Source organism: Cyphomyrmex costatus, unplaced genomic scaffold (genome assembly GCF_001594065.2).
Source record: "Cyphomyrmex costatus isolate MS0001 unplaced genomic scaffold, Ccosl1.0 scaffold8, whole genome shotgun sequence".
NCBI lineage: Eukaryota > Metazoa > Arthropoda > Insecta > Hymenoptera > Formicidae > Cyphomyrmex > Cyphomyrmex costatus.
The window spans coordinates 171,257-187,364 of record NW_017280375.1 but is presented as its reverse complement, the minus strand read 5'-3'; the positions used below and the strand labels follow the sequence as shown (position 1 = coordinate 187,364).

The following is a 16,108-nucleotide window of genomic DNA, read 5'->3' as shown; positions in this document are numbered from 1 at the left end:
AACTATGCGACCTTGAATTTCGTTAAAAAGTTAGCACCCCATTTTTAAAAAATTATTAAAAAATGATTATTAAGCGCATATGTCATTAAAAATCATAGAGAACTCTTCGTATCGTCAAAAAGAAGCAGGAATTATCATCAGAACTATTGTATCTAAAAATTAATTTTTCAAAAATTTTTAATTTTTTTCTTATTATTCGAAAATTTTTTTTACATATCAGGAACTCTAGGCAATCGCAAATTGAAGCTATTAAGCCGCTCAGAACTATTCCACCTCGAAATTCGATAAAAAGTTAGCACCTCATTTTTAAAAAATGTAAAAAAAATGTTTATTGACCGGAACTCGTCAAAAGGAAGAGGGAACTCTAATCAGAACTCCTGAGTACTATAGTTGGGGTGCTAACTTAACATACCCGTGTATACGCACATAAGAAATATTTTTTCATGTTGTGTAAAGTTGAACTCTTTGATAAATTTTACAATCGCTGCTCACGTGATAGTGATAAAATTTTGTTAAAATAAAAAAAGTAAGTGCAATTCATAGAGATTCTATACATATTATGTCGTGTATTACATAAATCAGAGAAAAGTTTTCGATTCTTTTTTATATCTGTGTCTCTCTCTCTCTCTCTCTGTTTCCTACGTTCACATAAATACGATCATATAATTACTTATTATGCGTTTGACTGGATTTTCTCGCATAAAAACTTAAAATCTCGATACATTTAATTACAGGCAATTACTGTTTATAATTCTTTAAAATTAAAATTATAAATAATAGAATCTTATTTTACGACCGTACATTGTTAAACAATAACAAGAAAGAAGGAAGCACAAAGCGAAGCCTATCGGTCAAAATTATAAAATAAAAGAAGAAAAATATACGTGACTACACAAACAAGTGTCGGCACTTGTCGGTCGATAATCAATGGAACATCCAATAGAACGTTGATTGGAGTATCGAGTACACATCTTTAAGTATATCTGTCTCGTTGAATAAGTAGGATATATGTATGTATCTGTGACACGATATCGATATTCGTTGAGCTATCATCTCTTGTGCCACATACAATTATAATCTTTGATTACATATATAAAATAGCATGCGCAAGAAATTACGCTGTGCAAAGTAAGAGATTATATTATAGTATTATATACTCGCTCTCGATTAAACTATTCACAATGTAAGATGTCCACACTAGTACGTAACATGCGTTAAGCATCAATAATTCTCGATATTTTGGTAAGAAACAAGTCTCTTTTCTTCTTCAATGTTAACCATGTTAACAAATATTTAATATGTCAAAATTCTCTCTTTCTAATTTTATCTCTTTATATATTGTAGAAAATAATTTAAAATCTATTCATTCGTTTTTGTTTTACTATAATATATAGATGTATATGTATAAATGATAACGTCAACAACGTTTTTATCAAAACATTATACATATGTACCGCGCACCGCTTATACGAAACAAAGCATATTAATTTGAGAAAGTGAATTTGCATTCCGCAAGGGGACAGAGATTACGTCATCGTTTATAATTGTAGATAGTCGTACGTCTCAGTGAATCAAATGACGAAGCTGTGGCTTCGATGAAATCTGTGATGAATACGATTCAGAAAAGAGACGGGTTATCTTCCTGGAATCATTCTCATGGAATCTCATGATGTTCGCTTCATATGCTGCTATTACTGTCGTTAATTCACTTGCGATCTATGTTATTGGGTCTGTTTTTTGTTCCTGCACTGTCTGAACTAGTACACACGGTGCAATAAGTTGAAGTGAAACAAATATACGTTTGTTTCATTTTAACGTATTGCACTGTATGCAGATTTTAGACAGTGCAGGAACAAAAAACAGACTCAATAACATAGATCGCAAGTGAATTAATATGAATCCTCGTGACGTTAAACAAATAAATCACTGATATTTATATGTGTATGCATCGATGCACTTACATATATATGTGTATATTCTTCACACTTCACGGTGTAGTTAAATGATATACTTTAAACGAGGCCTTAATAAAACATCGCGTTAATGATACCGTCAACATTAACGCGATGTTTTATTAATAAGGCCTCGTTTAAAGTATATCATTTAACTACCTTGAAGTGTGAAATTATCTGCAGAGTAATTTAACTTCAGAGTAAAGGAATTGAAGCTGATTACTGGAATTGCTTTCTTTTATATTAAAGGGCATTATAATTTTTTATTTAATTATAATTGCCATGTATACACACACACACATATATGTGTGTATGTATATATATATATATATATATAAAACTAATGTTTGCTGTTATCTAGATAAATTCTTTTATCGAGGTAATTATAGATCTTCATATCTTAAATAATTTGAAAAAAGGAATTGCTTTATCTAAGATACATTATCTAAGATACAGAGAGATAACATATACATTCCAGTGAAGATAAGACGAAGCCATCTAGATTATCAGAATATCTATAGATATAGGTACCTAATAATTTCATCAAATATCAGCAAACAATGTAACAACTATAAAACGTAATGTAAATGTTTATATTAACAATTACTATTCAATATTGTATAGATAAATAAAATTTGTAAAAAAAAAAAAAAACAAAAGGCTATGTGATGAATTTTGGTCAGTTACACCAGGTTTTTCAGGTTTCTCTCTCGTATTCGCGTCGATGTGCAAGCGACTTAATTGGCGACGATCCGCTGACACGGAGGTTGAAGTACTGTCGGATTGAGCACAAGAACTCGAGTAATTTAGGAAGGAAGTAATGTACGAATCGGATAAAATTGATAATCAAGGAGAGTCTATGCCTGATTAGTGAAATATTTCTATCCTGCTCGCGCCAAGCCATTGTAATAACTATTTGGTTGTGCAATGCGTTTTATCAGTTCAATGAATATTCGAACTATTAAATCATGTAGCTTAATTGCGACATTTAGACGCATGGTACTCGTGCTGACTTTCTCACTGACATTGTACGTCTATAATTTATACATATACCGTTAATAATAATTGAACAAATTGGCGTGCACAAGAATCTAATTCACTAATCGATATTTATTTATGCTAATATAGTTACATCAGTCTAGCTATCGATAAAATAATGATTGTTTTGTTTACTCCATTTTATATCCCAAGAAGCGCTCTCTTATGAATACTTTCACTCATTTCACTAAACGAGTAGACGGATAGATTTATATAACTATGATGATATTCTCGCACCCACACACACGAAATTCTGTGTTCAAATATTTATATGTCGTATTTAGCATAGAGAAGACAACCGAAACGTGACTACCTCATCTTCAATCTGAGATCATACAAAAATAGAATAAATAAAATCAAAATGTGATCATGTTATTCAATTTACTTCCATCTCAGGTCACAAAAATAAACGCAAATATAAATCTCTGATACTTAATAATATGCTAATAATACTTATAATATACTTTTAATTTCAAGCAAAAGTCGTAGAAGATATTGATTAACAACGTTAATAATTAATTACGTTCATATATTTAATTATATTAGATCAATCGGAAAGTTCCATCCATCTAGCGGCGAGTATCTATAGCTGGAACTGTCGATAACTCTAATGTCTAAATCAAGCTTAAATTTTTAGTTTTACTATCTGTCAATAAAATTCGGTATATAAAAGTATACGTTTGCATCAATAACATTGTTTCTTACTGCATCAAAAATGTCGAAATTTGAGCCAAATAAACGTCATTTGCGCTAAGTGTTAATCTTTTACTTTAAATGGAAAAAAACTGCAATTGAAGCTCATCGAATGCTTGTAGCAGTTTATAGTGATATAGTGCTTTTTCTGATAAAACATGCAAAGAATGGTTTCGACGCTTTCAAAGTCGTAAATTTTTATGTGGAGGACAAAGAGCGTTCTGGACAGCCAAGAGCATTTGAAGATAAAGAATTGCAAGCATTGGTGGATGAAGATCCATGTCAAACACAAAAACAACTTGCAGAAGCATTAAATTGTGCTTAATCTGTTATTTCCGAACGTTTAAAAGCCTCAGGAAAGCCTTCCTTTACAAGGAAGGAAAATGGGTCCCATATGAACTGAAGCCAAAAGAGACATTGAAAGACGAAAAACCACCTGTGAAATTCTGTTTGCTAGGCAACAAAGAAAGGGGTTTTTGCATCGTGAATGGTGACTGGCGATGAAAAATGGATCTATTTCAATAACCCCAAACGCTGAAAAACCATGCGATCCAGGCCAACCATCGACATCGACGTCAAAATGCAATATTCATGGAAAGAAGGCCGTGCTCTGTATTTGGTGGGACTAGAAGGGTGTAGTGTTGAAATCTGGTCAAACAGTCACAGGAGATCTCTACCGAGAACAAATAATCCGTTTGCGAACTGAACATTGCACGAAAAACGGCCAAAATATGAGACAAGACAGCATAAAGTAATTTTGCTTCATGACAAAGCTCGACCTCACGTCACTAAAGAAACATTTGGAAGCACTTTGCTGGAAAGTGCTACACCATGCGGCTTGTTCATCAGACTGTGTTCCTTCCGACTATCACTTGTTTCGGACGATGGCACCCGCACTTGCTGAGAAACGCTTCAATTCTTATGAAGACGTCGAAAGATGGATTTCTGACTGGATAGCATCCAAAAGAATGAGTTATTCTTTCGCCGCGGAATTTGTTTGCTGTCCGAAAGAAAATGGGAAAAATCATTGCTAATGATGGACAATATTTTGATTGACATATTTTTTTATTTTGTTTCTTAAATAAAATCTTTTTTTTGCAAAAGCGGAACTTTCCGATTGATCTAATATTAGTAAAATATGAAATTTTAATATTTATAATAATAGTCTGCTTCTTCCCGAGAAAGATCTCACATGTAGGTCATCCCGAAACTCGAAATTCTTTCAGAGATCTCCGATTTAACAGCATCACGGAAGTACGCGCAGGGTCATTTCATGGACACAAGAAATTACATACCTTGTTGCTGAACGACAATCACATCCGATGGCTGCCAGTAGATGCGTTCGATGGCGCACCGAATCTACGGATACTTTACTTATACAAAAATCGCATTGAGCACATTGCACCGGGCGCATTCGCAGGGTTGCCACGGCTCGAGCAGTTGTACCTGCACCACAATCATCTGCGAGAGATCCAACCAGGCACGTTCAACAATCTGCCGGCGCTGGAGCGTCTGTTTCTGCACAGCAACAAATTTCATCGGTTGCCGGCTGATGCGTTTGTCAACGTTGGTCCAATGACGCGACTGCGTCTCGACAGCAACGCGCTCATCTGTGATTGTAATCTGGTCTGGCTGGTGGAGCGCCTTCAGGACAAGCCTACGGAGATGGCGGCAATTTGCCAATCTCCGCACGAGATGAAGGGTCGCTCCCTAACTACGATGCTGCCCGAGGACTTTCATTGCAGTTGAGTAAAAACATGTATACCGAGGAGCACGATTTATATGTATATATATATTATATATATATATATATATATATGGTATATATAATCATCCGAGAGCAACAGACTGAATTACATTAGGCAGTTTATTTCCAGATATAACATGTAATTATATTTATTGTATGCACAAGAATTTTTATTGTGTACCTCTTCTCGCTTCTATAATGTCACAATCTAAGAGAATAAGTGAAGATATAGTGAAAGAACAGAAATCTTAAACTTATACTAAAATTTTGTGGGAGTCCTTTATTTTAAAATACAAAATAAGTAAATATTATATTGTACACTGTTTCTCTTGTCATTTCTTTTGAATACTTTGCTGGGAAACAGTTTATCCTTTCATTGTTTTTTCGTTCTTCATACATTATTACACGTATCAATTACGTATATCTGACTCATATACGATTATAACATTTAATTTTATCTCTAATACAAGATTAATACCGATTACGTCGTTATGGTCATTGACACGTCGCGTCGGTCATCGCGTTGCTACATCTCATATATGACGGTGCCTCTCGCTAGGATGATCTCTGTATCTATCGCGTGATTCGGCCTTCATTAAATCGAATCAAATTATTAAATTTCAATCAACTAATTGTCGCTCATTAATTCGAGAACTTTAAAAGTTTTCTCATCGATAACGGAGCGGTAGCAAAATTCTGAAACTATAATATACAATTTGTACTTACAATTTGTACTTACAATTAGTAATATTATTAATATTACTATCAACTCTCGTAAGGACTACATAATTAGAATCTTTTACATAATAAATAAAATATCATGTTCCTCTCCGTGTATGTACTAGCTCGTAATAGAATATCTATTCTTCAAAATTTTCATTGTAACAGAAGATTCCTTTTGCAGCAAAACCGCGTATCGTAGAAGGTCCGGAAGATACCGTAGTGCGATTTGGTGACACGATGACGTTAACGTGTCGAGTAACAGGTGATCCGACACCAAAGATCAAATGGATGAAGAATACAGGATACTCGTGGGAGGCGGATGACGATAGCGAAAAGTATGTAATTCGCGAGGACGGCGAAAAGTACGTGATCCGCGAGGATGGCACCTTGGTAATCTCTGGCACAACCGAACAAGACGGCGGAATGTACGAGTGCATAGCTAGCAGCGATATGGGTTCGACCAAATCCAGAAAGGCCAGAGCAGTGATTACAGCGGCATCTCAGTTGATACTCGCTGAAAGACCAGAATCGCAGAACGTGACTGCCGGTACCGACGTGACTTTCTCTTGTCGAGCATTGGGTAATCCTACACCCAATGTTCGCTGGCTTAGAGATGGCAGATCGATCCCTTTTAGCGATAGAATCTCGTTTGAGAACGACGGCACGTTGTTACGTATCCTCGCGGTTAAGGAAACCGATGCGGGCAAATACGAATGTTATCTCAGAAGTACCGATAACACGATTCATCTCTTCGCAGATTTGAGGGTCGTCGATTTGACGGCGCCCCGATTGCTATTTAGACCGCGAGACATCGAGGTGGAACCGAATGCCATCGTCGAGGTACCTTGCCGGGCTGAGGGCATCCCAAAGCCAGTGATACAATGGAAAAAGGACGGTAGCGCACTCGAAGACAACAGGCTCAAGATCACACGTGGAGGAAGTCTTCTTATTTTTAACGTGACTCCGCAAGACTCCGGCAGGTAAGGATTGATCAAACGCACGAGCATGAGACCGGCTATCGCAACTTTTTACTTTCAATGAGGAGATTATTCTAAAGGAGTTATTTTTTTGTGAATGTGTATAGAAATCATTTCTCACGATACAACGACCTTTCGTTAGAAAAGAATAATTAGTAAATTTAAAAGAAAACATTATAGTTTATACATATTTTAATTTACGTTATACAATATTACGCATTATAAATTCGCTGACTGATAATAAAATCAATCTTTGACTATGTTGATAATACATATATATATATATATATATATATCGAGCTTCCATCAATTTGTCCATCTCTTGATGTATAGGTATAAAGGCTATACAACAATCATCGTCTGTTTCTTTTGCAGGTACGAGTGTTCAGCTATAAACGATTATGGCCGCGCGACCGCCGATGCTTTGGTGCGCGTTCGGCAGCCCGGGGATGCAACAGATACGCTGCTCGTCATACGAGCCTTTCAAAGTGCCACCGAGGAGATCGATCGTGCCATCAATAAAACTCTATCGTCTCTCTTTAATTCCGATGGCTCATCGAAACACGTTAATCCGTTCCGTTTGACGCGATTTCCGAACGCGATCGGTCGGGCGGCCGCTAGACCCGCCGAGCTCTTCGAAAGAACTCTCATCAATATTCGACGGATGGTGAACGCTGGCAATAAGGCAAACGTAACAGATGAATTTCATTACGAGGAAATCTTGACGGCTGAACAGGTGAAGGAGATCGAACGATTATCCGGATGCACCGGTCATAGACGTCGGCAGAATTGCAGCAATAGGTGCTTCCATCACAAATATCGAACTATAGACGGTAGTTGCAATAATCTGCGCCGTCCTACCTGGGGTTCGTCGCATACAGGATTCCGGAGGGTACTGCAACCCATCTATGAGAATGGTTTTTCGATGCCAGTTGGTTGGGAGAAAGGAAGACGATACTACGGTTATCCGAAGCCTGCCGCGCGCCTCGTGTCGACCACGCTAATCTCCACCCACACAATTACGTCGGACGATCAGATTAGTCATATGGTGATGCAGTGGGGTCAGTTCCTGGACCATGATCTCGATCATGCGTTACCGTCGGTATCGAGCGAATCGTGGGATGGAATAGATTGCAAAAAGTCCTGCGACAACGCCGCACCTTGCTTCCCGATGGAAGTGCCGGCGGATGATCCGCGCATCAGCAATAGACGGTGCATCGACTTTGTCAGAAGTAGCGCCGTGTGTGGTTCTGGCGCGACCAGTGTACTGTGGGGCGACGGCTTAATGCCTCGAGAACAGTTAAATCAGTTGACCAGCTACTTGGACGCGTCGCAGGTCTACGGTTACGACGACGAGCTGGCGCGCGAGCTGCGTGATTTAACGACGGATCGTGGATTGCTCCGGGAAGGTCCCACACTTCCCGGTCACAAGCCCCTGCTTCCCTACGCATCCGGTCAGTTTGTCGACTGTCGTAGAAATCCACTGGAGAGCTCGATCAATTGCTTCGTAGCCGGTGACATTCGTGCCAACGAGCAGGTCGGCCTGTTGGCCATGCATACTTTATGGTTGCGCGAGCACAACCGTATCGCTCGCGTGCTACGCGAGATGAATCCACATTGGAGTGGCGAGAAACTCTATCAGGAAGCGAGACGTATTGTCGGCGCAGAGATGCAACACATCACTTATCGGCACTGGTTGCCGCGAATATTTGGATTGGCGACCGAGGACTCTTTGCCACCGTATCGAGGCTACGATTCTAACGTAGACGCCAGTATATCCAATGTCTTTGCCACCGCCGCTCTACGTTTCGGTCACTCGCTCATCCAACCGCGTCTAGAACGGCTGAACGCCTCCTTTCAACCGATTCCTCAGGGTTCTCTCGATTTACGAGATGCTTTCTTTGCGCCTTGGCGACTAGTGGAAGAGGGTGGCGTCGACCCGCTGATCCGAGGTATGTACGCCACCGCGGCGAAATTGAAGTTGCCCGAACAGAATCTCAATATCGAACTTACCGAGCAGCTGTTCCGTACCGCTCACGCGGTTGCGCTCGATCTAGCGGCGATGAATATCCAACGAGGCAGAGATCACGGGCTTCCCGGCTATGTAGAGTGGCGCGATTATTGCAACATGTCGCGCGTTGAAACGTTCGAGCATCTGACTAATGATATCAGCAACGCTCGAGTGCGGCAGAAGCTGCGCGAATTATACGGTCACCCGGGTAATATAGACGTTTGGGTTGGTGGTATTCTCGAGGACCAATTGCCGGGAATGAAAGTCGGACCGCTGTTCAAATGTCTCCTGTTGGAGCAATTCCGACGAACCCGGGACGGCGATCGGTTCTGGTATGAGAATCCGACCGTTTTTCGCGCGGAGCAGCTCGCCCAGATTCAACAAGTCTCGCTAGCCAGAATCTTGTGCGACAACGGCGACAACATCACTCGCGTATCACCCAACGTCTTTCTACTACCCGAGGGTCGTAATGACTTTGTCAATTGTGACGAGATTCCTTACGTAGACTTGAACGCGTGGTCCGATTGCTGTGAAAATTGCGAAGATCGTGACAATACTATCTCCCGCGTGCGCAGAGAGGCTGAGAAATATTTTACGCCCAGTTACGACTATCCAGTCAAGGATATGGATTCGTTGAATCGCGAAGAAAAAATCGAATACTTACAAAAGATGTTTGACGAAAGTAATCGAGAGGCTAAGCGTTTGCAGGAACAGTCTGACAATTTGTCACAAAGAGTGAAAAAACTCGAGTCATTTTTAAAAGACATTAGAACACGACAATAGAGAAACCAAGTGTGTACTTCTCTCTCTCTCTCTCTCTCTCTCTCTCTCTCTCTCTCTCTCTCTCTCTCTCTTCTTTTATTAAATAGCTTTTCAACGAATAACGGGCGACGACTAAAACTTGTTTCTCAGGGTCATGACCTAGGATGCTTACATGGGGTAAATATGGAAATGGGGGAATCCAGCCTCGATAACCTTGACATGACAACATATGTCAAGGTTGCGATAGTATATGTGTTAATTATATATATATATATATATATATATATATATGTATGTATATCTCTCTTTATTTTATGTATATTTATCCACATTTTGATCAAGCTGATAATCTTTAGTTTCATTGCCTATGTGGATATTACAATCCAAGATACTTTGTATGTTGCCCACGAGCAACAACATCCTTACCATCGTTCTTTGTGAGCTCTACCTCCAGGAAACCCAAATTCTTCCCGGCACGTATAGTTTTAGCATCAATCACCACTATTTCACCAGGAAATGCAGTCTTCAAAAACCTATGCCATTAATAATTCTGTTTTACAATATAAGCATTTATATATATTTCTAACTAATAAAAATTATATCAAGTTACAATTACTATGTTTAATTCCCAGTATTTCTCTAACCAATCTCTATCGTAAACTATAAATATGCATTTACATTAATATAGATTTGATTTATTAAAATAAAAAAGGTAATATTGACAATAATAATAATATAAAATAACATAAAAATTGTGTGATATTGACAATAATAATAATATAAAATAACATAAAAATTAAAATATAACAAAATAATAAAATCTAATAGAAATTTCAGATCAAAATCTTACGTTACGTGCAGATCTACAGAAACACCAGGAGGATGATCAGTTTTGTAAGTCATTAATGCATATGTAGATACACAATCTACAATAGTAGTAGTAAAACCACCATGTAAGAAACCACCAATATTCAAATGTTCCTCAGCCACTGTAAATTGTGCTTTGCACTTCCCATCTTACATTTCTTGTTAACTTTTTTGCTGCTTAGCAACCCATATATTAATATATATAAAATAGTAAAAAAGTTAACAAAAAATGTATACGTATTTAACAATTATTCTATTCCAAATAAATCACAACCCATGTGTGGACAATAGTGCTTCGGTTCGGAGCGGCATAGCCGCCCTGAACAAAAAAAAAATAACATCCTACCCGCTTGGAGCTTAACCGTCTAGAAGTTGCAACCTAGATACATTGCAGTGTCCGCTTACAATATTTCTAACCCATTTTAAATTTCGTTCCAGTGAACCGAAAAGTAACGAGACGCATGCGTATGAAATCGAAATGCATATAGAAGACATGGCGATTGTAGGGCTGTGACAGATCTCCTCTAACCTCAATAGTCGTTAACTTTAACGCTTAATAACTCGGTTTGCGGGACAGAGCGACGCTTATTTCTGCCAGATTCTTTCGTTTTATGGAAAAACGCGTCAAATAAGTATAATTTCATCAATTTTTGAGAGAGTTACCCTCCATTGCACCTTACCAATTTTTTTACACTTACATTTTTCATGCATCGACCAAAGCCCTTGCCATTTGCCACTTTCTCTAAAACGGTTTTTATAAGTTCCATTTTGCACGACATAGTCTTTGACTTTTATATCTCACAGTCACACTATGAACCAAAAGAAGCTATATGTATGTATATAGTCGAATAATTTAATTCCTACAAGTTCGCGACTTAAACTTTAATTATTTAATATATAATATCGCATCATATAATAAGCTTAAATCACGGTTTATGATTTACAAATACAGTTTATTTAATTATATATACCTAAAATTTATTACTAATGTTGAAAAAGTATAGTGCACGTAAAGTAAAAAATTCTTATGTGTAAAAAAATAATCTTATGCATTATTAATACATAGAATATTGTTTCATCATCATAGTTAAAATGTAAAAATACTAGCTATTTCTAGGCAAAAACCTGAGAGTGGTCATCCCGGCCTTTTTCATTTAAGCCCTAAACACAATGCGTGGGAATAGCGATAGCGATAAGTTGAAACCAGGAAGTAAGATATAAGGAGACTCCACTCCGTAAAATAAAAGTGGACCCATTTTAGGTTTCGAGTTCAGCTTCCGATTCTGATGAGTGCGAGTAAGAGAAATGATCATTTCTCTTACTCGCACTCATTATGCGCAGCACTACTAAATTCACGAGCGCTGCGAGTGTCGAGAATCGGAAACGGAACTCGAAACCTAAAATGGGTTCATGTCTTGTAGACTGGCGAGACCGAGTGGAGTCTCCTTATATCTTCCTTCATGGTTTCAACCTATCAAAAATGCGTATTCCGGTGTGTTCGATTTCTGATAAGTTGAAACTTATCGCTATCGCTATTCCCTCGCATTGTGTTTAGGGCTTTATCGCTAACCTCACAGCACTCATAATGTAGGCTACAGTCCACTAGAGTCCTAGATATCATCAGAGAAGCGCAACCGATGTTACGCTTCCTGATTGGCGTGACTGTCAGCTAATCATGATATTCGTTTATTGATACTAAAAATGACTGACTAATAGACGATTGGTGGATTTCATAGTTCGTCTGCAAACGACGCCATTTTTAGTACTTTTAGTAGTTTTTGCAATACTAAGCCGGTTGCGCTTTATTAAAAAAGTAGTATTCGTAATATTAAACGTTAAATTTGTAAGGCTAGAAAAAAAGATTAAAAATAACACACAAAGTCAGAACAAAAAGATATAAATTATTTATTTAAATGTATTTGTAATAAGTAATAAAAATACATGTAAAAATCGATCAAGAACAATTAACAGGGTTACCGTAATTATCTAACAAATGATCCTGTAAATTATCGAGATATATAGGTCCATCTCCCACTTTAGTGTATATCATATATTTAAGTTGTCCTGGTGGATACTTTTGAAACTTTAATTTCTCCAAGAGACCCTGTACAAGATAACACTTGAAGTAAAGAATATTTCATAAACACACATGTTTAAACAATATATGTAGATATATCAATAGATATATACTTGAGAAGGTTTAATTCCTTCTACAGGCAATCCTCTTCTATATTCGATAGCGTTGTCAGAAGGAGGAGGAAAAACATGATCTAAAACACCTATTACCACTGGTACATCTTTCTCTAATAAATATAATGTAGCATTCGGCCCAGCGTCATAAGTATAAGCAACCTAACAATGCGTATTGTCAACAAAATAAAACTTATCTAACCATTTTCACGATATAACTTACAAAAAAATACAAACATGAAAAATATTTCAATATACCTTCACGTCGTTAACTGCATTATTATAGGAATGTACAAGATTCATGATATTGTTAGAAATATTGTTCATATAAATACATGGAGGATATGTATCCAAACACACGGCATGGAACTGATTAGAATCCTTCATAGTGAGTTCGGCAAAAGTTTTGAAATCCTTCTCAACTATTGCTTGTTGCATTTTATTCGCTCGTTCTGGGACTATGTGCATTATTCTATGTTGCAAGAGTTGAGATGTTTCCATGCTTCGTTTCATACCTACTGTACTTGGAACCTTTTTTTGTTCATCGCTAACCTATAGATTTATATTTTAATATCTATATAAATATCTTTACATCTCTGTTGTCTCTCGCTTTGTTATTGTATCTACCTTTCTTATCAATATACATATGTAGAAAAAAAAATTTCTTTACCACTAGCACTAAAATCCTCATTTCAGGCCAATGAGATGCAGGCACGATTTGCTTTGCTAAACTGTCTATCCCACACTTGTTCGAACCCATATACCATCTTACAAAACCACCCATAACACTGCGACATGCTGATCCAGAACCAGAACGTGCTATCCTACTAATGTCTCCCTACAGAAATATGTAATCTTTAGAATACATATAACATAATTTCCAAATATATTAAACAGCAGTATTAAATAAAAAAATAAATTATCATACATCTATTTTGTAAAGCTTGGCTAATGCTGCCGTAAGACATGCATACCCTGCAGCACTAGAAGCTAAACCAGCAGCAGTTGGGAAATTATTCTTCGAACATATATGAACCTTCCAATTTTCTGTATACCCAGATAATTGCGAATGTTTTCTAACTTAAAAAAAAATCTTAGTTTTATTTACAATAAACATTTTTTTTTAAATATCATACACTAACTTACTCATTGTTAAACAATTTTGAAGTCTTGTATTTTGTATATCTTCTTCTCTGAAAAATGTCAGTTAATCACACATGACAAGAATAATAATGAAAATGATAATTAAACATACTTTCCATTCAACCAGATACGATCTTCTTTGAAATGAGATTTGAGCATAACAGTAGTTTTTGCATGTAGCTATACAAAAATACCATAAATATATTTAGGATATCTATTGTATTTGTGCATCTTCTTTCATATACATTTAAAACTTTACATTTACCTGAGCTGTATCTAAAGTTACACTTATGGAATCATTGGTTGGTAAATTTAAGGATTCATCCCTCTTTCCCCCTAAAATCATACAAATCTAAAATGTTAATTTTTACTTGGAAAAACAAATATGAGGGTAAAGGACAAAATATTTCCATATTGGTATTGTATAACTATGTTTCTCATTACTTTTTACTGATAGCTATTCAAATGCAAATACATTCACATAGCACAAACTGCATGAATGCTGATGTGTTCAAACATTTAAAAACATGTGTACATATATAATAAAATTAACTGTAGCTTATAATAATTAATTTGTATTTATTACTCAAATAAGTAATGCAATTTTCAAAAGTACTTTTTGGATAATTAATTATGATCTACAAACGATCTTTTTTTCAAAATGTGTCGTGAAGGCTTATAATTTCAAATTTATTAAATAATAATAATAAACAATTTATGATTTTATATGTAACAATTACATTAGATTATACAATATTAAATTAATAGCTCCTGCTTACAGAGAAATAAAAAGAGGGTCGGACAATACGTCTAGAATAAATACATTGGAATAATCTGAATAATGAGTCTAATGCAAGTTTAAAACTGGCCACAATATATTTCTGAAAATATATATATGAAGTAACTCGGACTTCGAACCTCAGACCTTGACATATATCTATTTTAGTTGAGTGATCTTTCAAGACAGAGTACATCAATAACATTTTTTTAATACAACACACACACACACCACACATATATATATATATATATATATATATATATATATAATACGTATATATGTGTAAAATATATTATCTGTCTCGAAATATAAAAAAAATCATAATGAAACTGTTGAACATTTTAATTTCTTACTAAGTAATAAAGCTTTGATTATATATACGTACAGTATTTAATAACTGCAATATTAACTGGTGCAATGCAAGTAATAGTACTCATGATTGAGGTTGTGTTTATCTGCGCGACTCGCTTCGTGTCCAATCTCCAATGTCATCATTATATCAGCGTATCAGCGTTTTTATATATTATATATACCGAAAAAAAAGCCACGTGTATCACCATAGATTTGTAAAAACCTAGCTAGACTAGACATAGGCCTGTATTCATAGTCAGTTCTTATATTCAAGACCGTCTTAAGTTTAAGCCATACTTAAGCCAGAAACACATAGAAAAACGTAAAGGTTGGATTATACTGGCCCTAATCTGTTAACTTAAGATTGATTTATACTGGCCGTAAACTGTTAACTTATGCCGTAATCGGTAAAAATTGACCAATCACAGTCGAATGAGAGGGGAATAATCGATTATAATTGGTCAATTTTTACAGATTACAGCATAAGTTAACAGATTACGGCCAGTATAATCCAACCTTTAGTCTCGCTATCTCGTTCGCTCTCGCAACGTAGTTCCCACAGCTCGAAAATGGACGTTGGTGCCGCTAGTGTAAAGGATTACAAGACCGCCATGGCCGCTCTCAGGTAATTTCTCTTTGGTAATAGCCAGTAATAGCATATAGCACCGTGAAGGCGCGAACACAGGGTTTCAGAGTTAAAAAGTAAAAGTAAAGCAAACTGGATGCTCAATCGTTGTCTGCTAAACGCAGTCTTTGTTAATATTAAATTAATTAATTTATCAGGATTTCTCAGTTCTCACTTTTATTTTTGATTAAATTATAAATAAAAAAAAGACAATATATCTTGAACACGCAATACGCATTCCTCTCAAG

The 16,108-nt window shown here is 36.4% G+C and overlaps 3 protein-coding genes across 3 annotated transcripts in view; 1 reads left to right on the top strand and 2 right to left on the bottom strand.

Moving 5' to 3' along the window:
• Pxn (Peroxidasin) overlaps window positions 1-9,934 on the top strand; it is a 13,030-nt gene extending 3,096 nt beyond the window's left edge. Inside the window, exons 2-4 of the mRNA XM_018549322.1 lie at window positions 4,910-5,427; window positions 6,335-7,133; window positions 7,506-9,934. Coding sequence (XP_018404824.1) covers window positions 4,910-5,427; window positions 6,335-7,133; window positions 7,506-9,924 — 3,736 coding nt within the window. The 3' untranslated portion in view covers window positions 9,925-9,934. The remainder of the gene's footprint in view (window positions 1-4,909; window positions 5,428-6,334; window positions 7,134-7,505) is intronic.
• A 270-nt stretch (window positions 9,935-10,204) lies between these two features.
• On the bottom strand, window positions 10,205-11,963 carry LOC108781341 (acyl-coenzyme A thioesterase 13). The gene is given in 4 exon segments (XM_018549280.1): window positions 10,205-10,436; window positions 10,754-10,928; window positions 11,465-11,579; window positions 11,896-11,963. Coding segments are annotated over 3 exon segments (417 nt in total). The 5' UTR covers window positions 11,550-11,579; window positions 11,896-11,963; the 3' UTR covers window positions 10,205-10,279.
• Window positions 11,964-12,724: 761 nt separating this feature from the next.
• Mvd (mevalonate diphosphate decarboxylase) lies at window positions 12,725-15,533 on the bottom strand. Its single transcript, XM_018549212.1, has 9 exons — window positions 15,270-15,533; window positions 14,369-14,439; window positions 14,216-14,283; window positions 14,107-14,153; window positions 13,889-14,040; window positions 13,631-13,798; window positions 13,219-13,512; window positions 12,961-13,122; window positions 12,725-12,874 (listed from the first exon to the last, which is right to left on the bottom strand). The coding sequence occupies exons 1-9, from the start codon at window positions 15,319-15,321 to the stop codon at window positions 12,725-12,727; spliced, it is 1,164 nt and encodes a 387-aa protein (XP_018404714.1). The 5' UTR covers window positions 15,322-15,533.
• Window positions 15,534-16,108: the final 575 nt, after the last annotated feature.

Excerpts from the sequence above, each read along its gene's own strand:
- Mvd (XM_018549212.1), bottom strand. The coding sequence starts at position 15,321 with ATGAGTACTATTACTTGCATTGCACCAGTTAATATTGCAGTTATTAAA. Across the intron at positions 14,440-15,269 it reads TATTGCAGTTATTAAATACT|GGGGAAAGAGGGATGAATCC; the intron begins GTACGTATATAT and ends GTATGATTTTAG. Across the intron at positions 13,123-13,218 it reads ATGCAGTTAACGACGTGAAG|GTTGCTTATACTTATGACGC; the intron begins GTATATTGAAAT and ends ACGCATTGTTAG.